The following is a 19852-nucleotide window of genomic DNA, read 5'->3' as shown; positions in this document are numbered from 1 at the left end:
GATTGGCCATGAGAAGTGGTTGGCTAATGAACATAACCCTATGGCTGCATTTGCAGTTATTTTGGCACTAATGTGGTCTAGTAACAGATGCAACTGTAATTTGTGACTCATTTGCTACCCCATTACTGCTTAATGAAATCTAACATATCACATTAACAATACGGATAAACACTCATTCTTGATATGTGGCATTTGGCTGTTTTCATTACCACTGTAATTAACACTTGAAATATTATTTCAATAAATATTTAAGGTGCTTTAAAAATGGGTCATGGTAATCATCATGACACAGAGACAGAAAACAAAGCAGAAGTGAGGATTCTAAATGTGAAGGTGTACTAGTGCTTACACTGTTCTCTCTGTAGGGCATTATTTACGGGAATAAAATGGTTTTCTAGCACGGCGGTGTCCATATGCAAAATCCTAATGAATAAGCTGCGCTCATTTAAATGTAAAAACTGAATAACCAAACACACACTGAATGCAGTAATTGCCAAGTTAGGCTCACACTATAATGCAAATATTAACACTTAATCATATTCTTATTCTTTCTCTAAGCAGTGAAATCAGTATCATTAGACTAGCTCTGAAACTCTGTTTTAAGTGTCATATTTATGAGGTAGAAATAATTATGAGAATGGGATTTTGTTTCCCCATCTAAAGGGATAAATCCATTACAACTGTATAAATATATAATGCAACCATATAATAATGCAACATTTGTATAATTTACAAGTACAGAGAGAATCATGAGTAAACTGATGAGTACTTACATAAAACTAATTCTCACAATATAATAGCTTGAAATAAGTATACATTAAAAATATCTCTAAATGATCCAAGAATGAGGATAAAATAGATGTAATCTAAAAGAAAAAAAAAGTATTGTAGTGATGTAGTCTTAATCCAAATCACTGGGCTATTCAGATTGTAAAAAGAGGTATGTGATTTGATATTGCAGAAAGGTGCTGTTATAACCAAGATAATATAACATTTCTGGGGGTTATCTTACCAAATCGTATTTTTTAAGTTATTAACTTTTCAAATATTTATTTCTTATATATATATATATATATTTTTAAGAAGTGTGTGCATGGTTAAATGCCATCTGTACTGAAATGTTCAAAACATTTGTTCCTTTTGATAAAAATGCAAATCTGGAGAACTGTTGTATCAACATATAACAGCCAATGTCTGACACGGTGAATTATCACAGCTGGAATTAAATTGTCTCTGAACAGCTGCTGGCAGCAGAGCTTTCATCAATGTTTGATTCAAATGTAGGAAAAAAATTCTACAGAATGAAACATCATGTTGTCATTACAGATGGGGTTTGTGTTCATTATCACAAACAACCCTGGAGCCAGTGCCAAACAATATTCCCTTACCTAAGCAGTGTTGTTGGATAAAAAGAGATGGTGGCCATTGTAAAAATGATTCATTAAATACTACTCTTAATTTGAACCTTCAACTTTATTGTAACACCTTCTTTGCCACTGAGTTCCATACCACTTTCTGTTTGGCTCTAACGAGCACAGTCATGACAGAATTGTCACCTTCAATGAATAAGGTCAAGGCTGCTCAATTTTTCTAACCTTTCCTTACCCTTGGGAGATTTATGATGTACACCTTATGTACATATTAAATATTACTTACTACCAGTTTCTGCCTCTGTCTCCATATTCCTACATTACACATGCATGCCCATAGGTTTTTAGGCAATACATCTTGCCCTTTTTATCTTTCCACCCTCATTGGAACAATAGCTGTTATTTTCCAGCTATACCCAAAAGGCAGCTCCATCTAGAGCTGATGTCAATACTACTGCAATGATAGTCTAAACAACTGGTTGACAGAAGATTGTGGTCTAAAAACAACTGCAAAAACATGGTGGTTGGTGCACACAGCCCTTCACTAGCCCCACTCCTACAAGCTAGCAGCCAAACGTATCACCTCAATGATCTGTCAGCCTCCATCAATTCAGACCCAAGGCTTGTTCCCAAGCCCATGTCTAAAACTTGGCTGAAAGTCTGTTCCTCGTTCCCACAACACAAACACTGCAGCCAACTAAGTTGTTTTGTTTTCTAACTTATGTGAGTGTTAAGAACCCAAATTAAAATGTTTGTATCTATGAGTGAAATTAGCATATTAGCTACTAATGACTTCTACTAGGCTTGCTTTCAAAATCTACACCTACTGTGCCTTTTATTTGTTTCCTTCTGTTTATAATTTTTTTCATACACAAAGCAGATTTGTTTCTATTGACATGCTATGTAAGTAACAGCCTTATGGACAGCTAAATTGAGTAGTAATGGAGAGCTGTCAGGTTATTTTCTTTCTCATTAAAGTCTTTATTTTGTGCTCCATAAAACACATACAAATTCAGCACTTCACTCTTCATCTGTTGAAAGTCTGTTAAATTATCAAAGCAAACAGCGGAATATGAACACAGATAAAAAGAAAAACATCTACCTCATTTGCAGTAAGAAATGCATTATTTGCCTCCGTCATGTTCATGTAGTTGTTATTGTTTCCAAACTGAAAGAAAAATAGATATTTGGCTTTTAATATATGCCATGATAAACCTTTATGACTATACAGTCAAAATATATTCTTTATCCCATCAACTACCGAGAAAAGAACTCCTTCTGAAAAAAAGATAAGATGTAAATCTGCACAAGCTCTTTTGGAGCTGCTATAGTCACAACCAAGCTGGAGATTTTGATTATTATATTGCTGCTTGAATTAGTATGGATCATTTGTGTCCCCCAGTTCTGCACAGAAAGGGTCCACTCTGTGCCTGGAATCTGCCCCTTCTCATGAGGAAGGTGGGGTCAGCTGACTCTGCAGCACAATCACCTCTATCAACCAAGCATGTCACAGGTCCATTCTCAGAAACAGATAATTCATCCCCAGACTCTATTATGTTTCTGCAAAGGCCCACCCATCACCCAGGAGGTCCTGAGGGGAACCAATGCTAGGGGAGTCCCCAGTAGCAGGGTTTCAATTAGAGCCTATTTAAAAAAGGAAAGAGGGGAGGGAGAATGAAGGAAGTCTGCAAGATTTTTTTTTTTACGTCTCCATCATCTCCTCCCACCCATTCAAAAATTTGAAATCTTTTGCACAGTTCTCATTCTAGTGGAGTCACACTGCCAGGGAGCCAATGGGGGCAGGGATAGGGAAATTGTGCTGGGGATCTGCCAGGTTTGTGGTGAACTCTGTGGCCCATTCCACTGAGGGCCTCTTCCTCCCACACATGTGAACAATCAAAGGGTATCCTCATGGAGCTTCTCTCCCCCAAGTTTCCTTCCTTCAAACTCTGAATCATGAACATCAGTTGACTATCAGAGAAATATTTCTTCTTTTTAGGGACCAGTATGGAAAAGAGGATGTGGCTAACTGGTGATTTACATGCACGGCTCTCTTAAATGGCAGCAGTCAGATGTTTGTAGGAAAATAGGTAGACTGGTAACTATCTTTATACACACACAGGCATTTCATAAGCTTTGCTTTTCAAGAACAAATACCATTGGTGTGTTTGTGTTGTCAGCTGAAACAAGCAGCTATGGGTTTCAAACCTCCTTTGTGTTTCTAAGGTTCTATTTACTATGAGGCATAGTGAAAAAAATATAATAAAGGGTAGCAAAAAAGGAAAGAGTCCCTACGCCACATTTGTGTATGTTATCTACGTTCATTAGTGTTGTTGTAAACTAATATTTAATACCTAACATAGCATTTTGGGCAAGAGTGAAAAAAGGGATTGCTGAAATCTCTGAACACATTAATTTTTTATACACTGTCATTAAAATGACCTTCTCACACCATGAGAGTTAAGGTTGCATCAGCATTTCTATCCTGACCTCCTATTTTCTGAGTTTTATAACTCAAATATAAATCTTTCCTTGGGTCTTTTCCTTGTCTTGCAAAGTCTTGAGTGCATTTTACTTGAAGTGATTTTTTAAAAAATAGACATTTTTGATACTACAGAGCTCTACAATGAGTTTGTGAGGATGGGGAAATATTCATTTTCACAGCCACCCCCACAATTGTCTGCTCCAAATGAGATAATCCAAAAATGCTGCCAGAGTGGGATGAATCCATAATGAAAAGGGATATCCTCCACCCTCACTCAGTACTTTGTCCAACTTACTGCCTGGAGGTCTTGGTGATGAAGAGGTTTCAGACCTTGCCCCTCATACCTGCAGCATCAGAGAATGGGATTGGGGGAAGAAAACTGGGTCTTTTCTTGAAAGGGTTAATTTCCCTGAAAGACACAAGAACCTTTCCCCAAACTCCCAGCAGCACTGGGAGAAGGGAAGAAAAGGAAGATGGGTAAAGGGAACTGGGATCTGATCAAAGTCCACTGTAGTAAAATGAATATCTTTCCACTGACTTCACTGGCCTTTGGATCCCGCCCTTGGAGATAGACTTTAGAAACAGGGTAGAAGACAGAACTGGAGGAACTGTAGAAGGGAAGAACTGGAGAAGGAAAGCAAGAGATCAACTGCAACTTACAAAATTAGAGAGTAAAATCTCCACACCAAAATATGAAGCGATACACAAATCGTATCTAGGATATAGTCTAAGTAAAACTGGTGTTTATGGCATACATATACTGTGTCATAACTACAACTAACTACATAGCTAAAGATGATGTCAATATAAAATTCACCTAGGGGCTTAGTTTTTAGAGTCAGCCATTGCATATTAACCGGAATTTTTTCCGGCCAAGATCTTGTGTGGATTTTTAGCATACAGACTTAGTACTCATGCACAGCAGTGAGACTGACATGATAGATTTCTCATGTCAGTGAGTCGAGAACTAAGAAGGATTTACATGAAAAACTATAATGGCTCCAAAGGAGCTGTTCTTTTCTACAGTACCAAAACAAATCACTTATTAAAATAATATCTAAATACAGTCATGTACATGAGAGTGATTTTATCACTATCTACTGGGCAGAGCCAAATTCAACCCTACTATATAAATGAGCATATCTTTCCTGAGGTTGGACCTGCTCACAACAGGCCTGGTTTTGGCTATATACACCTTTAAAAAAAAAATAGAATGATGTGTTTTCTTGGTCTTCATATACTTAAGTACAACATAGGCTGAGGCAGATCTGAATGCCAACTGTTTTTTTCTCAATTTTATGCGATTCACAGATTGAAAATTATGTCTGTCTGTCGTTAAGACAATGGAACAAAATGAGAAAACAAGGGAAGTCAAAGTGAAGGCTGCAACTACATTTTTAACTTGCTACTGTTATTGCGAATGGCAGCTCCCATTTTCTATAAGAACTCCAGAAACTAGCCTCAGACAATGCAGTATCTGTGCTGCCAACGTGTATCACAACTTCAACATTATTTAATTGTAGGTCTTTGTCTGTGAATTAGAAATCCATTAAGACAAACTATGTTTTATCAGTGAGCATTTTAAAGATTAAACTTACTTATTATCTAATAGTAACCACAAATGACACAGGAAAATAAAATGGTTATTATCTTAAGGACCTAAACAATTCAAAAAACAAATTAAGCTTAGAGTGAAATAAGAACTGGGTTAGAAATCCTCTTCTGAACAGTTAGTATGCGAATGTAATTACTGAAGAAACTACAGCTAATCAGCTGTGAATTGTATCCATTAATTAGTATTTGCCCTGGAGAAATGAGAAAAATCAGTAACAATGTTAACACCGCAATGCACTGATGAGTACTGAAACACAGGGCCCTCAGCAGTTAGTCAAGCAGGTGGCTCCAATGGTCCAAGTAATTTTAAAAGCTCTCACCTGAAGTGCAGAGCTGGAATTACAAAGCACTTCTTGCATATCTTTTGTATCTATATAAGGCTATAATTAATGGCTTTTAATTTAGAAACACTTTATGATCATCTGGGAACAGTTATAAATCATTCTAAATAGAACAAGGAGTTCTATTCTATTTTAGTAAAATATTTCATTTAGAATAGGCAGACAAATCAAACCTGTTGTGTGAAATGAGTCAACACCTATCTCCATTTATTTTCTGGGAACTCACTTGCCTAGACTGACATATACCAGTAATCCACATACTTGAGAACAGGGGTGCAAAAGGAGGGCTAGATCCTGCAATTTAATTCACATGAGCGCAACCCTTGTGACGCCTCACTGATTTCACTGACTAGGGCATTAAGGTGGATCCAGCTGCTGGATCTAGCCCTGATACCTTACTGTTTGAGTTGGCCTATGTGTTGTTCTAAAAATTACTTAGTAATAATAGGTTTCAGAGCAGCAGCCGTGTTAGTCTAAATCCGCAAAAAGAAAAGGAGTACTTGTGGCACCTTAGAGACTACCAGGTGCCACAAGTACTCCTTTTCTTTTTTTAGTAATAATAGTCAGTAATACTTTGTACTATATGGCGTCTTTCACCTGAAAATCTCAACGCACTATACAACTAATAATGAATAAAAGTTTCCGGAGGAACATGCAGCGTTATCCCCAGTTATTCAGAAACAGAGGAACCATAAGTGACTTTCCCAGGTCACAAAGCAAGTCTGCGGCCCAACTGAAAACAGAACAAGTTTTACTGTCTGCCTGTCCTGTGTTCAGCCATTGGCTCATGCTTGTTTGATTTCAAGAACTGCACAAAGTCCAGTTCCAATACTGACTAAGATTTGCACCCGGTCTCGCTTTTATATATGCACACCATATTTTGATGGAGCAAAAGAAACTGTATATGCACCCTCATGTTCTGCAATGCATTGAAATAAGAAAAGCAGGTAAGATATTTTGAACAAACTGTAGATCATCTCATTCATTCATTCTGCATGTGCAATGCCTAGGACCCTCTCAAATTCACAGGCCATTTAGGTCAATTTCACGGTCATACGATGTAAAAAATCATAAATGTCATTATTTCAGCTATCTACATTTGAAATTTCACGTTGTTCTAATTGTAAGGGTCCTGACCCAAAAAGGAGTTGGGGGGAGGTGGCAAGGTTATTGTGTGTGTCTGTGTGTGTGTGGGGGGGTGCAATACTGCTACCCTTACTTCTGTGCTATTGCTGGCGGTGACTGCCTTCAGAGCCGGGCAGCTGGAGAGCGGCGGCTGCTGGCTGGGAGCCCAACTCTGAAGGCAGAGCTACCACCAACAGCAGTGCAGAAGTAAGGATGGCCTGGTATGGTATTGCCATCTTTACTTCTGCGCTACTGCCTACAGAGCTGGGTCCTCAGTCAGCAGCCGCCACGCTCCAGCCACTCAGCTCTGAAGGCAGCTCAGAAGTAAGGCTGGCAATTCTGCGACGCCCCTAAAATAACCTTCCAACCTCCCCCCTGCAACTCCCTTTTGGGTCAAGATTCCCAGTTTGAGAAACGCTGGTCTCTCCTGTGAAATCTGTATAGTATAGGGTAAAAAACACACAAAGGACCAGATTTCACGGTCCGAGAGGCATTTTTCATGGCCGTGAATTTGCTAGGGCCCAAGCAATGCCCATTCAAGTGAGTGGGAGCTTTGCATTAAAACTAATTACATTATTTGGTCCTATGTCTTTAAAATTACAACAGTCCTTGGGGTGAAATAGCCTTGGACTTCAGTGGGGGCAGGATTTCATCCTTTTCTCTCTCTCATAAGGTTAATTGGGGGGTGTATGTTTGTTTTCACTTTGGGGAATGGCAAGAAATCTCTTGTAGCTCATTCTTAGTGCCAATCCAAAGCAGCCAAGTAATTGCCATTCTGTAGTCCAGTAAACCACCATTGCTGGTCTTCTCAATTACATACTTTCAATTACAATGCTTGAACTGAAATGTCTAATCTCACTACAGATTGCAGTTTTTAAAAACATTTTTCCTATATTAGGTTAAAGCGGTGATACTCAGACTGAGGCTCAGTAGCGGCAAGTGGCTCTGTAATGCGTCTCCTGCAGCTCTTCACAGCAAATGATATCAAAACACTGTGTGATTTAATTATTAAGCAATCTAAGTTATTAACCAGTCAGGATGCTTTTACTATACTACTGTAGTTGAAAAAATAATACTGGGTCAGAATAAGAAAGAAAGAAAGCTATAATAAGTGAAACAATTAAGTCACACCACTGTGGCTCTTTTGGGTGATGTGGATCGCTAATTTGGCTCCTGAACCACTGAAGTCTGAGTATCACTAGGTTAAAGTTTCTTTCCCACCCTGCATGCTTGTCCTAATGGACAAAGTCAAATCAACCCAAGGAGCAGACTTAGGTTTTAAATATTGTGCAACCCTTCCCCTTCTTTTTAACCCTTATACCTTTAACTTGCAGTATTGCCAACCTTAGATACCCACAAATCATGAATCAGCTCCCAAAACACCATGATGTTAGCTTAAAAATCACAAGATTTTATAACAATAATTTAGATTCTGATTATTTGTATTCTGGTTTTTGAACCTTTATGGTAGACTTGCCTTTAGGGTTTTCAATCTGTTCCCTGCAACCAGGAGTGCTAGAAACTTTTTTTTTTTTTTTGGGTAAATGAAAGTTGAAATTCTCATGAATTCATATGAAACCAGGAGCTGAGGCAATACTGTCAGGAACACATCACAGGTGAAAGGTTCATAGAGTCTGGCTTCCTCTCCAACATAGCCTCCTCAAAAAATTAAATTTTGGGCTATAGAGTGTGTTATTCTTCTGTAGCAGTGATGAGGCAAAACACATTTCCAGAAAGTAAAATATAAGCGACAGTACATAATCAACTTTATATTATACCCTGTTCTAAAAACGTGACCATATTTTCACAGCTGTACCCATAAGCCTCAAATCTGAAAGTATTAAAAATATGGTGGAGAATAATTTGCTCTAAAATATCCCATGATTTTCAGAACATTAACTATGAGTGAGATGGGAGAGTTTAGATACGTAGGATGAAATCTTGGTCCCACTAAGGTCAATGATTTTACCCATAATACGTAGCAATTCTTAAATAACCGAACTGTACACATCACCATCCTTTTAACTACCAAAACCCTAGTATAAATCTGTTTGAAAATTAGTGAATAAAAATGAACATTTAGTCTTGAGATAACTCATCCCTAGTATTCACACTAGAAAGAAGCAGATAGAGAAATACAGTAAGTAACTTGAAGATAGACAAATGGGTAAAATTTTCAAAATGCCACCCACCTGCCTCAGTGGAACTTGCGGAGAAAGGGAACAGTCCCAGCAGCAAGGGAGGGAGACACTTGCTCTTCCACCCTGAAAGTCTCCGGCACCCATCGGCCAGCTGGGAGGGAGGGTGTTGATTGGCCAGCATATCACAGCTCCCAGGATTTAACATGAAGCAGGGGCCACATGGAGCCTCTTTCAGTTCTGTTCCAGTGGCCTCACACTAATCACCCCAAACCAGGAATTGAAATCCAGTTGACAGATGCTGCAGGTCTAGACATTCAACCCTTTGGGGGATCAGGAAAGAATTTGTTCTCCCATGGGCCAATTGGCAGAGGACAAGGAGTTTTTTGCCTTCCTCACAGCATCTTCAAACCACAGCAGGTTAGGTAGGAACACGTTTAGTGCCTAACACAGGTACTTGGGTTGAGTTGTTTATTCATTGCAACTTGCAGCCAGTTTCCAGGGCAGTTAAGAGGATAAAATGAACAGTTCTGATGATAAAACTGATAAAAGATCTGGGATTTTGGTGATAGGCCTTGGGCTCATGGGATAGGGTGAGACCTTGTGGCCTTCGCAGGCTGAGATTAGACTTGTGACCCTCGCGGGCTGAGATCCCCATCCTTCTGCACCCCCTGTTCCCCTGGCCAGGGGGGAGGGTACTAGGGCTCAGAGACAGATGAGTCCTGGAGCATAGGCTGAGGAGAGCCTATCCCAAGTTATGGATTTTCTGGTCATGATCCCTGTAACCCTGGCATGGGAACCAACTAAATGCTTGGTAGAGGAGAGTGTGAGTGATGGGCAGGTAGTGCCCCTCCCGTGTTAAAGTTTAATAAAAGTTGCAACCTGCCACTTAATTCCACGCATGTGTCTGTCCTCATTTTGCCGCTATGTCTGCATCAGAGTGCTTTCAGGTGACTTAAGAGTCTAAGTCCAATGGACTTTCAATAAATTTCAGCCACTATACTACTCAGGCGCCTTTGAAAATGTTGCCCAAACGTCTTCTATCGAACACAAACAACAATTTTTATAGTCATAGTACTTTTACCCTCAACTGTGAAACCTGACTCACCAAGCAAATCTATTATATATTCCCAATCAAACTCCTCTTGTTAGTATAGACTAACCAGGCAAACACAAGGAACAAAAGGAGAAGCTTTTGTTCCAACCAAGAACAAAACAAAATCTGGCAATAAGAATAGGCGGCAAAGATGTACTGAAATCATACCACAGTAAAAAACAAAAAAAAAACCAAAAAAACCCCCAAAAACCACATCACAGTATGTCAAGACAATGAATGGGCCCACTGGTACCATACTAACAGAACATATCGTGAATTGGGAAAAAAACGTATTTATGCCACTTGAAGAAAAGTTTATAATTCTGTACTCAAAGTACTGTAAGTTTGAGGAGGATATGCCATACTTCTCTTACCAAACAGATATGCTGAATCCCTTATTTAGGTGAAAATAGAACTCATATTTAACTAATGCAACCACCTGTGCCTTCATAATTATTAGTAAATAAATATCAAAAATAAATATTTAGGGCCAAATATTGTATTGCATTTTAGGTAGACAGACATCCACATTCTATCGTTTGTGCTCTCATTTCATTGCTCCTATAAAATGGCAATCTCTAAAATAAAGTTAGAAGCCATATTTTTAAAATGTGGCCATTAATTAAATTATATATATTTCTCTACTTGCACAAGAATATGTATATTTGTGCAAGTAGATACATTATAATTATTGTATCTACTAAATATGACCATTATATATATTCATTCCATGTAGAAAAATATCTACTTGCACAAATATATGTATGTTTGTGGAAGTAGATATTATATATAATTATTATTATGGCAGAGATCTCAGCTCTATCTTCATTTTGGCAAATTAATTCCTGAGAGTCTATACCATCTTTATGAATAATAATAATAATAAAAAAAAGATAATGATCCCAAAAGATGTAATTACAGACCAGAACTAAATTACTTTGCAGGTCTAAGTACTGTATCTTCATAATTCCACTAGAGAACATCTTCACTGCATTTGGGCAGATTTGATTTTGCTGCCTGACCAATAATTACAGCTCTGGCAAATACAATGTCTGATAAGGACATCAATTAAGAATGAGCATTGTGTTATTTTAAAAAAAATAAAAATCATCATGTTCACAGCCTGTCTGATTGAATGAAATGCCAAATTAAATTAATGGAGATTGCTAAATCTAGCTAGCTGGTGGGGAGCCATGCAGAAAGTGGGACAGCATAGACAATAAACGGTCTGTAATTAAAAGATGAGAAGCTGGACTAATGCTACTTCAGCCTGATTACTTCAAACACCACAATATACATTAAAATCATTCTGACAACAAAGTGTGAAGAATGGGAGGAGGTTTTGATCAACTAACATCTACAAACAGCAATGTCGTAATTAACTGCTACAGAAAATTATAAAGCAAATATTATTTGTTCCCATCATGAAAAACTACTTACTTCTTCAGTTCACACAACTGCAATGCAAAATAATTCACCAACAGTTACAACATATCCATCTCATTTTTTTCTGGTAGTGCCTTCGCTTTAAGTATAGTGGACATATAGCTCCTGGACCCATGAATCAAGGAACACAGGGAGGGCTCTTTAGATGATCTGAAAGAGTAAGTCTCCACAACCATTTAAATGCTTCAGAAACTTTAGGTTATATTGCAAATTATTTCATTTTACTTTTGCAATTAAAAATGAAGAGACATATTCGGCTCTCAGGTTCACTGATGTAAAACTAGAGTAAATCCATTGTCTTCAGTGGAGTTACTTGGGATTTACACTATTGTAACCGAGTTCAAAATCTGGCCCAAATCCTTTAAAAAAAATAAATAAATCAAAGGGAATGTCAATTCCATCTCAGAGTGAATCCAAAATGATGCTCTGGGTATTGTGGCTGCTTGGGGACCCTGCAAATCTCAGTACTTTGTCTTGCAAGATAGAAAAACTTCTGAAATAAGTAAATTGTAAATTACAGTAAAGGCTATGGGTAATGGGTATAACAGTAGACAAGCCACAGCAGCTCAACATGGAGAAACTTGGATGTTCAGAATGTAAGAGGGTTAGATGAGAAATAACCCTCTGGTGTTCTGTTGGAGTCTGAAGAAGTCAGGCAGGGCATACAATGTGGTGAGGAAGGGATGTTGGAATTATTGTGCAATGGTTAACAGCCCTCTGGGTTTAGTAAAAATCACATGTAATCAAAAGTAAGCATTTGTGTGTATCTGCATGAAGTACTAGGTCATTGGTCAAGATGCAAGTTATGGTATACTTACTAGTTCATCCTTCTTGCATTTCTACATATATTTCAAAAGTTCATACAATGCAATTTACCTCAGAGATCCACAAAGGCACAGTATGGTGAAAATAGTTTAATTCTAACTTTGTGAGACATATTATCATTAAAAATACATGTTAAAAAACAGAATAATACATTTTCTTCTGCAAGCACATTCATTTCCTATTTGCATATGCCCACAAATTTCCCACAGGAAGGCTTTAGAGAACCTTGTAAAAAAGATGACAATTTATACCAGAATCTACTCTAAAGGTATTTTGGCCCAAAGAAGTTAATATCCAAGTCTGATACTACCAGCCAGCCACATACAGAGTTCCCTCAGGTGATATATTTGCAACTTGATTACTCCTCCACTGCTTAAAAATCAGGAGTGAAATGCTGAAGTCAATGGGAAACTCCATTTTGCCCAGATCTTACTTTGACTGAAACTATGCCAGTGATCTGCCAGTGATAAGCCACCAGGCAAGCAGAATCTTAAAATAAATTACAGCATTACCTAACCCCCCCCAACTCCCAATTCTGCAATCACATTTGCACATGCTCAACTTTAAGCAGGCGAGTAGTCCCATCAATTGTTCATTAATGTTAAGCATATGTATGAGTGTTTGAAGGATCAAGATCTTATGCAGAACTATAGTTTTAAAAATTACTTCACTTGACTTCAGTGGGACTACTCCAATTTTAAAGCAGAGCATGTGCATATGTGTTTGTAGTACCGCAACCTATATTTTGTACATTGGTTTGTTTTTTAAAAAATAACAAAGGAAGAAAATCTCATTGAGACAAAATAATTTTTTGCAACGTCCTGAAGATGACAGCGGTAAACTAAATTGTATTCATACATTCCCAGTCTCTATCAAACATACTGTTTGCAGATCTGAAGATTTAAAAGTTTTCAACAAGCAATTAAAGTGAATATATTTAAAATTAATTTTAAATGCCTTTAGCCAGCAAGTAAAATCTTCAACAATAATAAAAAAAAAAACCTTGACAATCTCTCCAATTCCAGCCAAACCATTTAATATGAAATCCTTCTTCAGCAAATTCCATGGCCAGCAGCAGTAACTTAATGATATTTTGCCAAGTATGGGACTGTTCTACTCTTGGAACAGTAAAATGAGGAATATTTAATGGTCTCAAATTATAGCCATGTTTAGTTCCTTTAAGAAGTATACAGTCTATAAAAATTACTTCCTCTAGAAATAAGTTACTTTGTATAAAGACATACAGTATGATAGTTTTGTTTGGCTTGCACTGGAAGTAATACAGAATGTTCTATTATGGGCCTCTTATGCTGATTTGTGCAGCACTGTACATCACACAGCTGTGTGAATAAAATTATTAAATCTAATAAGTGAAGAAATAGAATTTGATTATATAAACTAACTGTCATTAAATTAATTTACTTCATTCCAAAGTTGACCTAAAGATTATCACGTAGATAAAACCTTTGTTTTCCATTTGTTGTCAAATGTTCAGAGCGCTCCAATTTACCATCTAATATGTTTGTATTCTGCACCTGACTATTTTATAGCACCAGTTTTCTCCACTGACTTCTGAAGAGCTATACAGATGTAAAGCTGGTGTAACAGAGTAAAGAATCAGGCACTATGTTTTTGTGAGAGTGTATCTGCACCTCCCTATACACCCCCCCCCCCCACACACACACACTTAATAGCACATTATGTATATTTTTCTTTCAGAGGTTAATACAAATATTAAACTTAACTAGACTAGGTACTCTATGTTCCATGTAAAAATTATCTCAACAAGATCTACAGTCACTGTCATCACACCCTATTGCCACCTGAGGCTTAAAACACTTTGAAGATCAAATGCTGAGATAACCACACACAGACACACAACCCACAGTAAATGAGACAATACATTAAAAAAAAATATTAAAACTTGAGAATTGTGTTTTTAATGTTTTCACTGCTTTGTTAATTTTAGCTTAATTTTACTTTTCAGAGATTTTTCACTGATGAGTTGTGAAACTTCTTTTAATGATGAATCCCACGAGTGCTTGTTTGCCTGTTGGAATCAGTCTGACTGTATGTCAACGAAGGGAACATACAGCAAAACAACAGAAGGCCTTTGCTCACATGGCAAAACATCTTGATTACATACATTTTTCTATGACTTTAGGTTTGCCAGGATTCCCACAGGGAAAGCTTTTTACCAAACAGATAATCTTATAGGTTTCATTTGTTCTCTCTATTTAACAGTAATATTGATTTATTTATCTAAAATCTGTTACCAAGATATAGCTCAAATGAGATATAAAATTTCATTCCTGATGAGGTCCAGGGGCAGGACGAAGTTAAATTACATTTTTCCCTGTAACTTCTCTAAAGCACACAAGCAAGGATAGAGCCGTATTGTTCCCTCCCCACAGAGCCACCTACAGGAGAGCAGAAATTATTTACTCCAACCTCTGCAAGGTTTCTCAATGAAGAAGGACTTGCAGCCTCACAGAATGGATGTGGCTTTCAACTTCTATGGAACACAACAACCTGCAGCAAAGGCCAAGCACAACTCTGTGGATCTAACTCTGGGATTGCCTACCCCTTTCCTTTGTGAGGCCATCAGGCCCAATGCAAATCACCATAAAGTCGATGGCAGTCTTTTACGAGATTTTAATGGGAGTTGGATTTGGCCTACTGGCTGTAAGGCTACTCCAACTGAGGTTGTGCCTTCTCCGAAAAGGACAGAAATCATGCAGTGGTGTCACCAGATCTCTGCTTCGAAGTCTGCTTGGTCTTGCTCCCCTTTCCATGGTCCTCCTCTTATTGGCCAGCACAAGCAGAGCAGATCAATTTACCCTTTATTCTTCATTTCCTTTAAATACACTTTGTTTCAACTGTTTATTTTTAATTGGTCTGGCTGTAACTTAGAGACAGTTCCTAAAAAAAAGCGATACCGTAAAATATAGAATCAATCATCATCATCATCATCATATGAACTTTTGGTGTTTGGCCTTCATCTTCAAGGCACTAAGTTAATACAATCGAGGAATTAATCAGGTGTCATTTATTTTAGCATTTTATATAAGCTGTCTAAGTACTGAATCTAAGTATTTCTTAACATAATGACAGCATTTTATTCTTAGAATCCCAAGAAATGGTTTTATCCCACTACATTCAGGATTACCGTAACATTTTCTCACATGAATTTAAAGTGATGTGATTATTCTGCAATTGGTCTATAAGTAGATTTTCTTAGAATCTTAAATCGAATTTCACTCACTTCAGCAAAACCTGTAAATTCCATTCTGGACTGTGATTTAACTGTACTACACAGTAACACATGAGATCAAGTTTTAAATGTAAAATTGACAAAGAAAGAGTGAAGCACATATAGTACTTTATAGTGATCATAATGGAAGATGAGTCGAGCCACTTTTTGGCTAAATACAGTAGATGAAGGCAATATTAAATCGCTCATTTCTTAGTTACGTTGACATGACAGTTCCTTTAATTTTTTTCTGTGATGGCATAGTCTCCATTTTAGTAAACACTGTTCAGTATCAAATGAAAAATCAGCAAATTTTATTTTACTTTTTAAATCTTATATTAATTCTACTTCGTTGTATACAAGCCTGCATCTAGTAACATAGTGATGGTAGCTCTCAGCACTATGATTTTGGCCCTACAACAAACACACTGCAGACAGATGGGCAGACCACCACCAGAGTTAGAACCCTCCACCCAAAATGATTCCAGGAAAATGGGGGACCTTTTCACCTGGGTCTTCCACCCCCTCATAATATCTCTCCATGGGTTTGGGGAAACTTTCCCTCTCAATATTATTATACGTTTGTTTACAATAGCACCCACTATGTGCTAGATGCTTTGCAAATATTCAAGAATGATGCTCCAAGGAGTTCATAAGCTTAAGAAAAGACACACAGACAGAGGGTATTGGAAGGGGAGCATCAGCAACCCATTTATATGTAAGTCTATCTGATTTGCTATAGGCAACAAGGCAGAAGTGGGCCTTTAAGAGGGTCTTAAATGTGGACTGTGTCGTAGCTTTGCAGATGAGATCAGGGAGGTCATATCATGCACAGAGGGCCACATGGAAGAAGTCAGAGAAGTGGTTGTACAAGAAGCTGACAGACAAAGTCCAGGCTGAGAACCTTGCCTCAGTGAAGAGGTTTTCAAATATTAAAGTTTTAAAAGATAATCCATATAACTATCTTCTTTGCTACACTTGGTTTCTAATACAGGAAAAGCAATATAAGACCTAGTAAACCCTGGCCAAAGTATATATCTTTGACTATTTAATCCTAAGGGAAAGGGCACTTCCTTCTAGAGGTGCATAAAGATTAAGTGTTTTTATTGGGATTTTTGGCCCAAGATTTGGATAAGAAAATTGTGAGTATTTCCCAAGGGCAGAGCCTCTCCACTCACCCAAATCTCTACTTGAGGCTTCGGGCTGGTCTGAAGTTAAAAAAAAAAAAAAAAAAAAAAAAAAGGCTGAAACATTCTTCCATAGAAGTGACCTCATATTATTTTCTCCTGGTTCTTTATCTTGCATCATCAACTTAAAACCTGCATCATTACTTCAGACTTGCAGAGATTTCAGACAACACTCTTAAAACAGCAAAACTGGCCATCCATGAAAATGCTTTTATATAAGAGCTTTTCCTCCCTCTTCTCCATTAAGTACAGAGTGACTGTAACAGCTAGTATTAAGAGAAAGAGGAGGAAGAAACAAGTTCTCAATTTCATAAGGGCTGCTAGGACAAATAAATCATCAAGGGAATCTGATAATGGTAATATATTACAGGGTTGGTTTCAAAGCGACTCAGAAGAAAAAAGGAACTCATAGAAAATCAAACTGCAAGCAACCTTTTGTGCAAGGCCGGGCAGGAAAATAAGGAGTAATAAAGAAAAACCTGAATAAAACACCTGCAAGTAGTGCTAGTGGTGAAGAAAGAGGCCATTTGCCCACATGGATTAAGTAATAATCTTTGATTTACACATCAAATATCATATTTGTAGCAGTATTGTATTACGGGAATATCATTTGCAGCTATGCTATTTGATACCAAAAATAGTAAAAGAGCTACCACTTTTCATGCTTAGGGTACAAACAGATCATCTTCTGACCACAGGAAGAAATTCCTACTCCATTATATGATTTAACTAAAAGGTGGTGTCACGCCTCACACGCGTCAATGATATTTACATTCCTTTCAAATAGCAGTAGCCAATACAGGATTCTTCAGAAACAGATTAGCTGAACTACAGATTTTTTCTGGAGTCGCGAAGTCTTATGTTCCTATGGAAGGCTTGAGTGTGAGCTATCATGTTTCCCCTCTGCAGACTTGCCTTCTACAAAGGTTAGCTTCAGGTAAGATGGGCGCTTTGTTGGCCTTCTCCATTACCTCTGAAGTCTCAGTCACATCATTGGCTCTAGGTGTTGCTGCTCTGTACCAATCTGTTTTCTTCAGTGCTACAGTGTGGGCATTTTCTGAGCTCAGCTTGTTAGGCCCACAGTAGTTCAGCCTCTTTAAAAGACTTCTATTATTAGGATCTCAATGATGAAATTTCACAAGAGATGAGAAACACATGTATTCCTCCAAAACTACAAGGGCAGTCAAGCCCAATACATTTGTACAGTGCTGCTCTAAAGCATAAAGGACTTACAATACTGTTTCTTCACATAGCTTATTTGGTCATCGAAATATTGTTGTCAACATTCACAATGTTAAACAAGCACCAGCAATGAGGAAAGAGATTTTTTTAAATGCATCTATAGCATGCAAGGAAAGGTCGTACACAGTAGTACATTTGTGCCACATGGTAGCGGATACCTGAGTTGAAATCCTGGCCTCACTGACAGTCAATAGCAAAACATCCATTGACTTCAATGGGTCAGATGTCCCTTCAGAACCGTATTTTCAAAAAAACCCTCAGCTTCCAGTTAGGGACCAGCATAACCAGCCAGATTTTTAAGAAGTCAGATGCTGAACTCTTCTGAAAATCTGACCCTCATTTCTTTAAATGTTAGATGAGCACTTTTGATATCTTGCCATTAGTCTGTATAGCAGTCTTCCCTGACTAAGGAATAAACTGCATGTACCATACACGGAACATCAGCAGCAGCCCTGGTTAAAATGTATACAACTGCCAGATAGTTTATGCTTCACTATACTACTCTTCCAATGAGCCTATGGGAGGGAATTAAGATTAGTACAAGCAGAATTATACATGTAGGAGTTTAAAGAAAAAGATCTGGCTTATATCAAGTTGAAACTTTCAGATAAGATACTGCATTATAACAGGTTATACTTGCAATAATAATTTTGACTGGCATGTAATTTTTACTAACTACTGCTTGGAATCCATCCAGAATGTGCAGCGTACCATAAACTGTTATGAAAGATACCTCTGTATTGTTCAATATTTACAGTGTGCTTTTAATTTTTAAATGGTAGAGCTGGCAGCAAATGTACCCCCTTTCTACAAAAAAAAGTATTTTACTAAAAGCAGCTGACTGTTTTGTTCAGAAATGTTCACACTAAGACTTAATAAACTTTCAATGGTAAAAATGTGATTGCTTTGTTCAGGCGCTCAAACAGATTTCTCTCTCTGCTATGTTTGCATATTTCTGAATATTCTCTCTCAGATCCACACATTTTTGTTAGCAAAATCAATTTTGTCTTGGACAAAAAGTGAGATTTGGTCTAAAGATTTTAAGCTTTTAAATAAACATGAACTGATTTGATGTAAAGAGCTCCCCTTTAAAAAAAAGAATCTTGCTGTTTGGAAAGAAAAGAATTCTTTGCATCCATGGAGATCAATTGTCAGTAATACATTTTAACATGCAAAGGGGTGGGGGGGGGGACAAAAAGGGAAAACCGAAAAGAACCGCAATCTAATTACGTAGCTGTAAATACAGATTGATGATAAATTTAATTTTTGAGGAACATTAGGTTCCAAAGTCAATATTTATAGACACAAATCATAAGAAACACCAAATTATGATATAAAACTTTTCTTGCTGCTTTTCTAAAGTAACATACAATACTCAAGTTTATGAAATAGCTTCCTCTTCACCTGAAGAGGGATTGTTCTGAAATTCAACAGTTCTGCAGAATCCTTAATAATAAACACTCTCCACATGCAGTTTTTCCAGGCCTGCTTTGCCCTGCTAATAGTTATTGTTTGCACAACTGTAACTAAGTACATTACCAACCAGTTGTTCAATCTATATAAATTTAAGAAACACACATTGCCAAGGAGCAACTCATATATCAGTCTATTATATGCTACAGAGCAGACTGTATTAAACAAATCACTCTCCCTACAGCTGAAGAATAGAAGCTATATACAGAGCAGAGGTTATTGTCTAATTTAAATCTTGGCTCACTTCCCAGTGCGGT

At 37.5% G+C, this 19852-nt stretch overlaps 1 protein-coding gene across 4 annotated transcripts in view; it reads right to left on the bottom strand.

Annotated features, from left to right (window-relative positions):
- Positions 1 to 19852, bottom strand: part of TOX3 (TOX high mobility group box family member 3) — a 101929-nt gene that overhangs the window by 23697 nt on the left and 58380 nt on the right. For all 4 annotated transcript variants that reach the window (XM_073307646.1, XM_073307645.1, XM_073307643.1 and 1 more), the window contains exon 2: positions 2473 to 2538. In XM_073307646.1, the coding sequence (XP_073163747.1) occupies positions 2473 to 2538 (66 nt within the window). The remainder of the gene's footprint in view (positions 1 to 2472; positions 2539 to 19852) is intronic.

This window comes from Lepidochelys kempii, chromosome 12, assembly GCF_965140265.1.
Source record: "Lepidochelys kempii isolate rLepKem1 chromosome 12, rLepKem1.hap2, whole genome shotgun sequence".
Lineage (NCBI taxonomy): Eukaryota > Metazoa > Chordata > Testudines > Cheloniidae > Lepidochelys > Lepidochelys kempii.
This window is presented reverse-complemented; position numbering and strand designations above follow the sequence as displayed.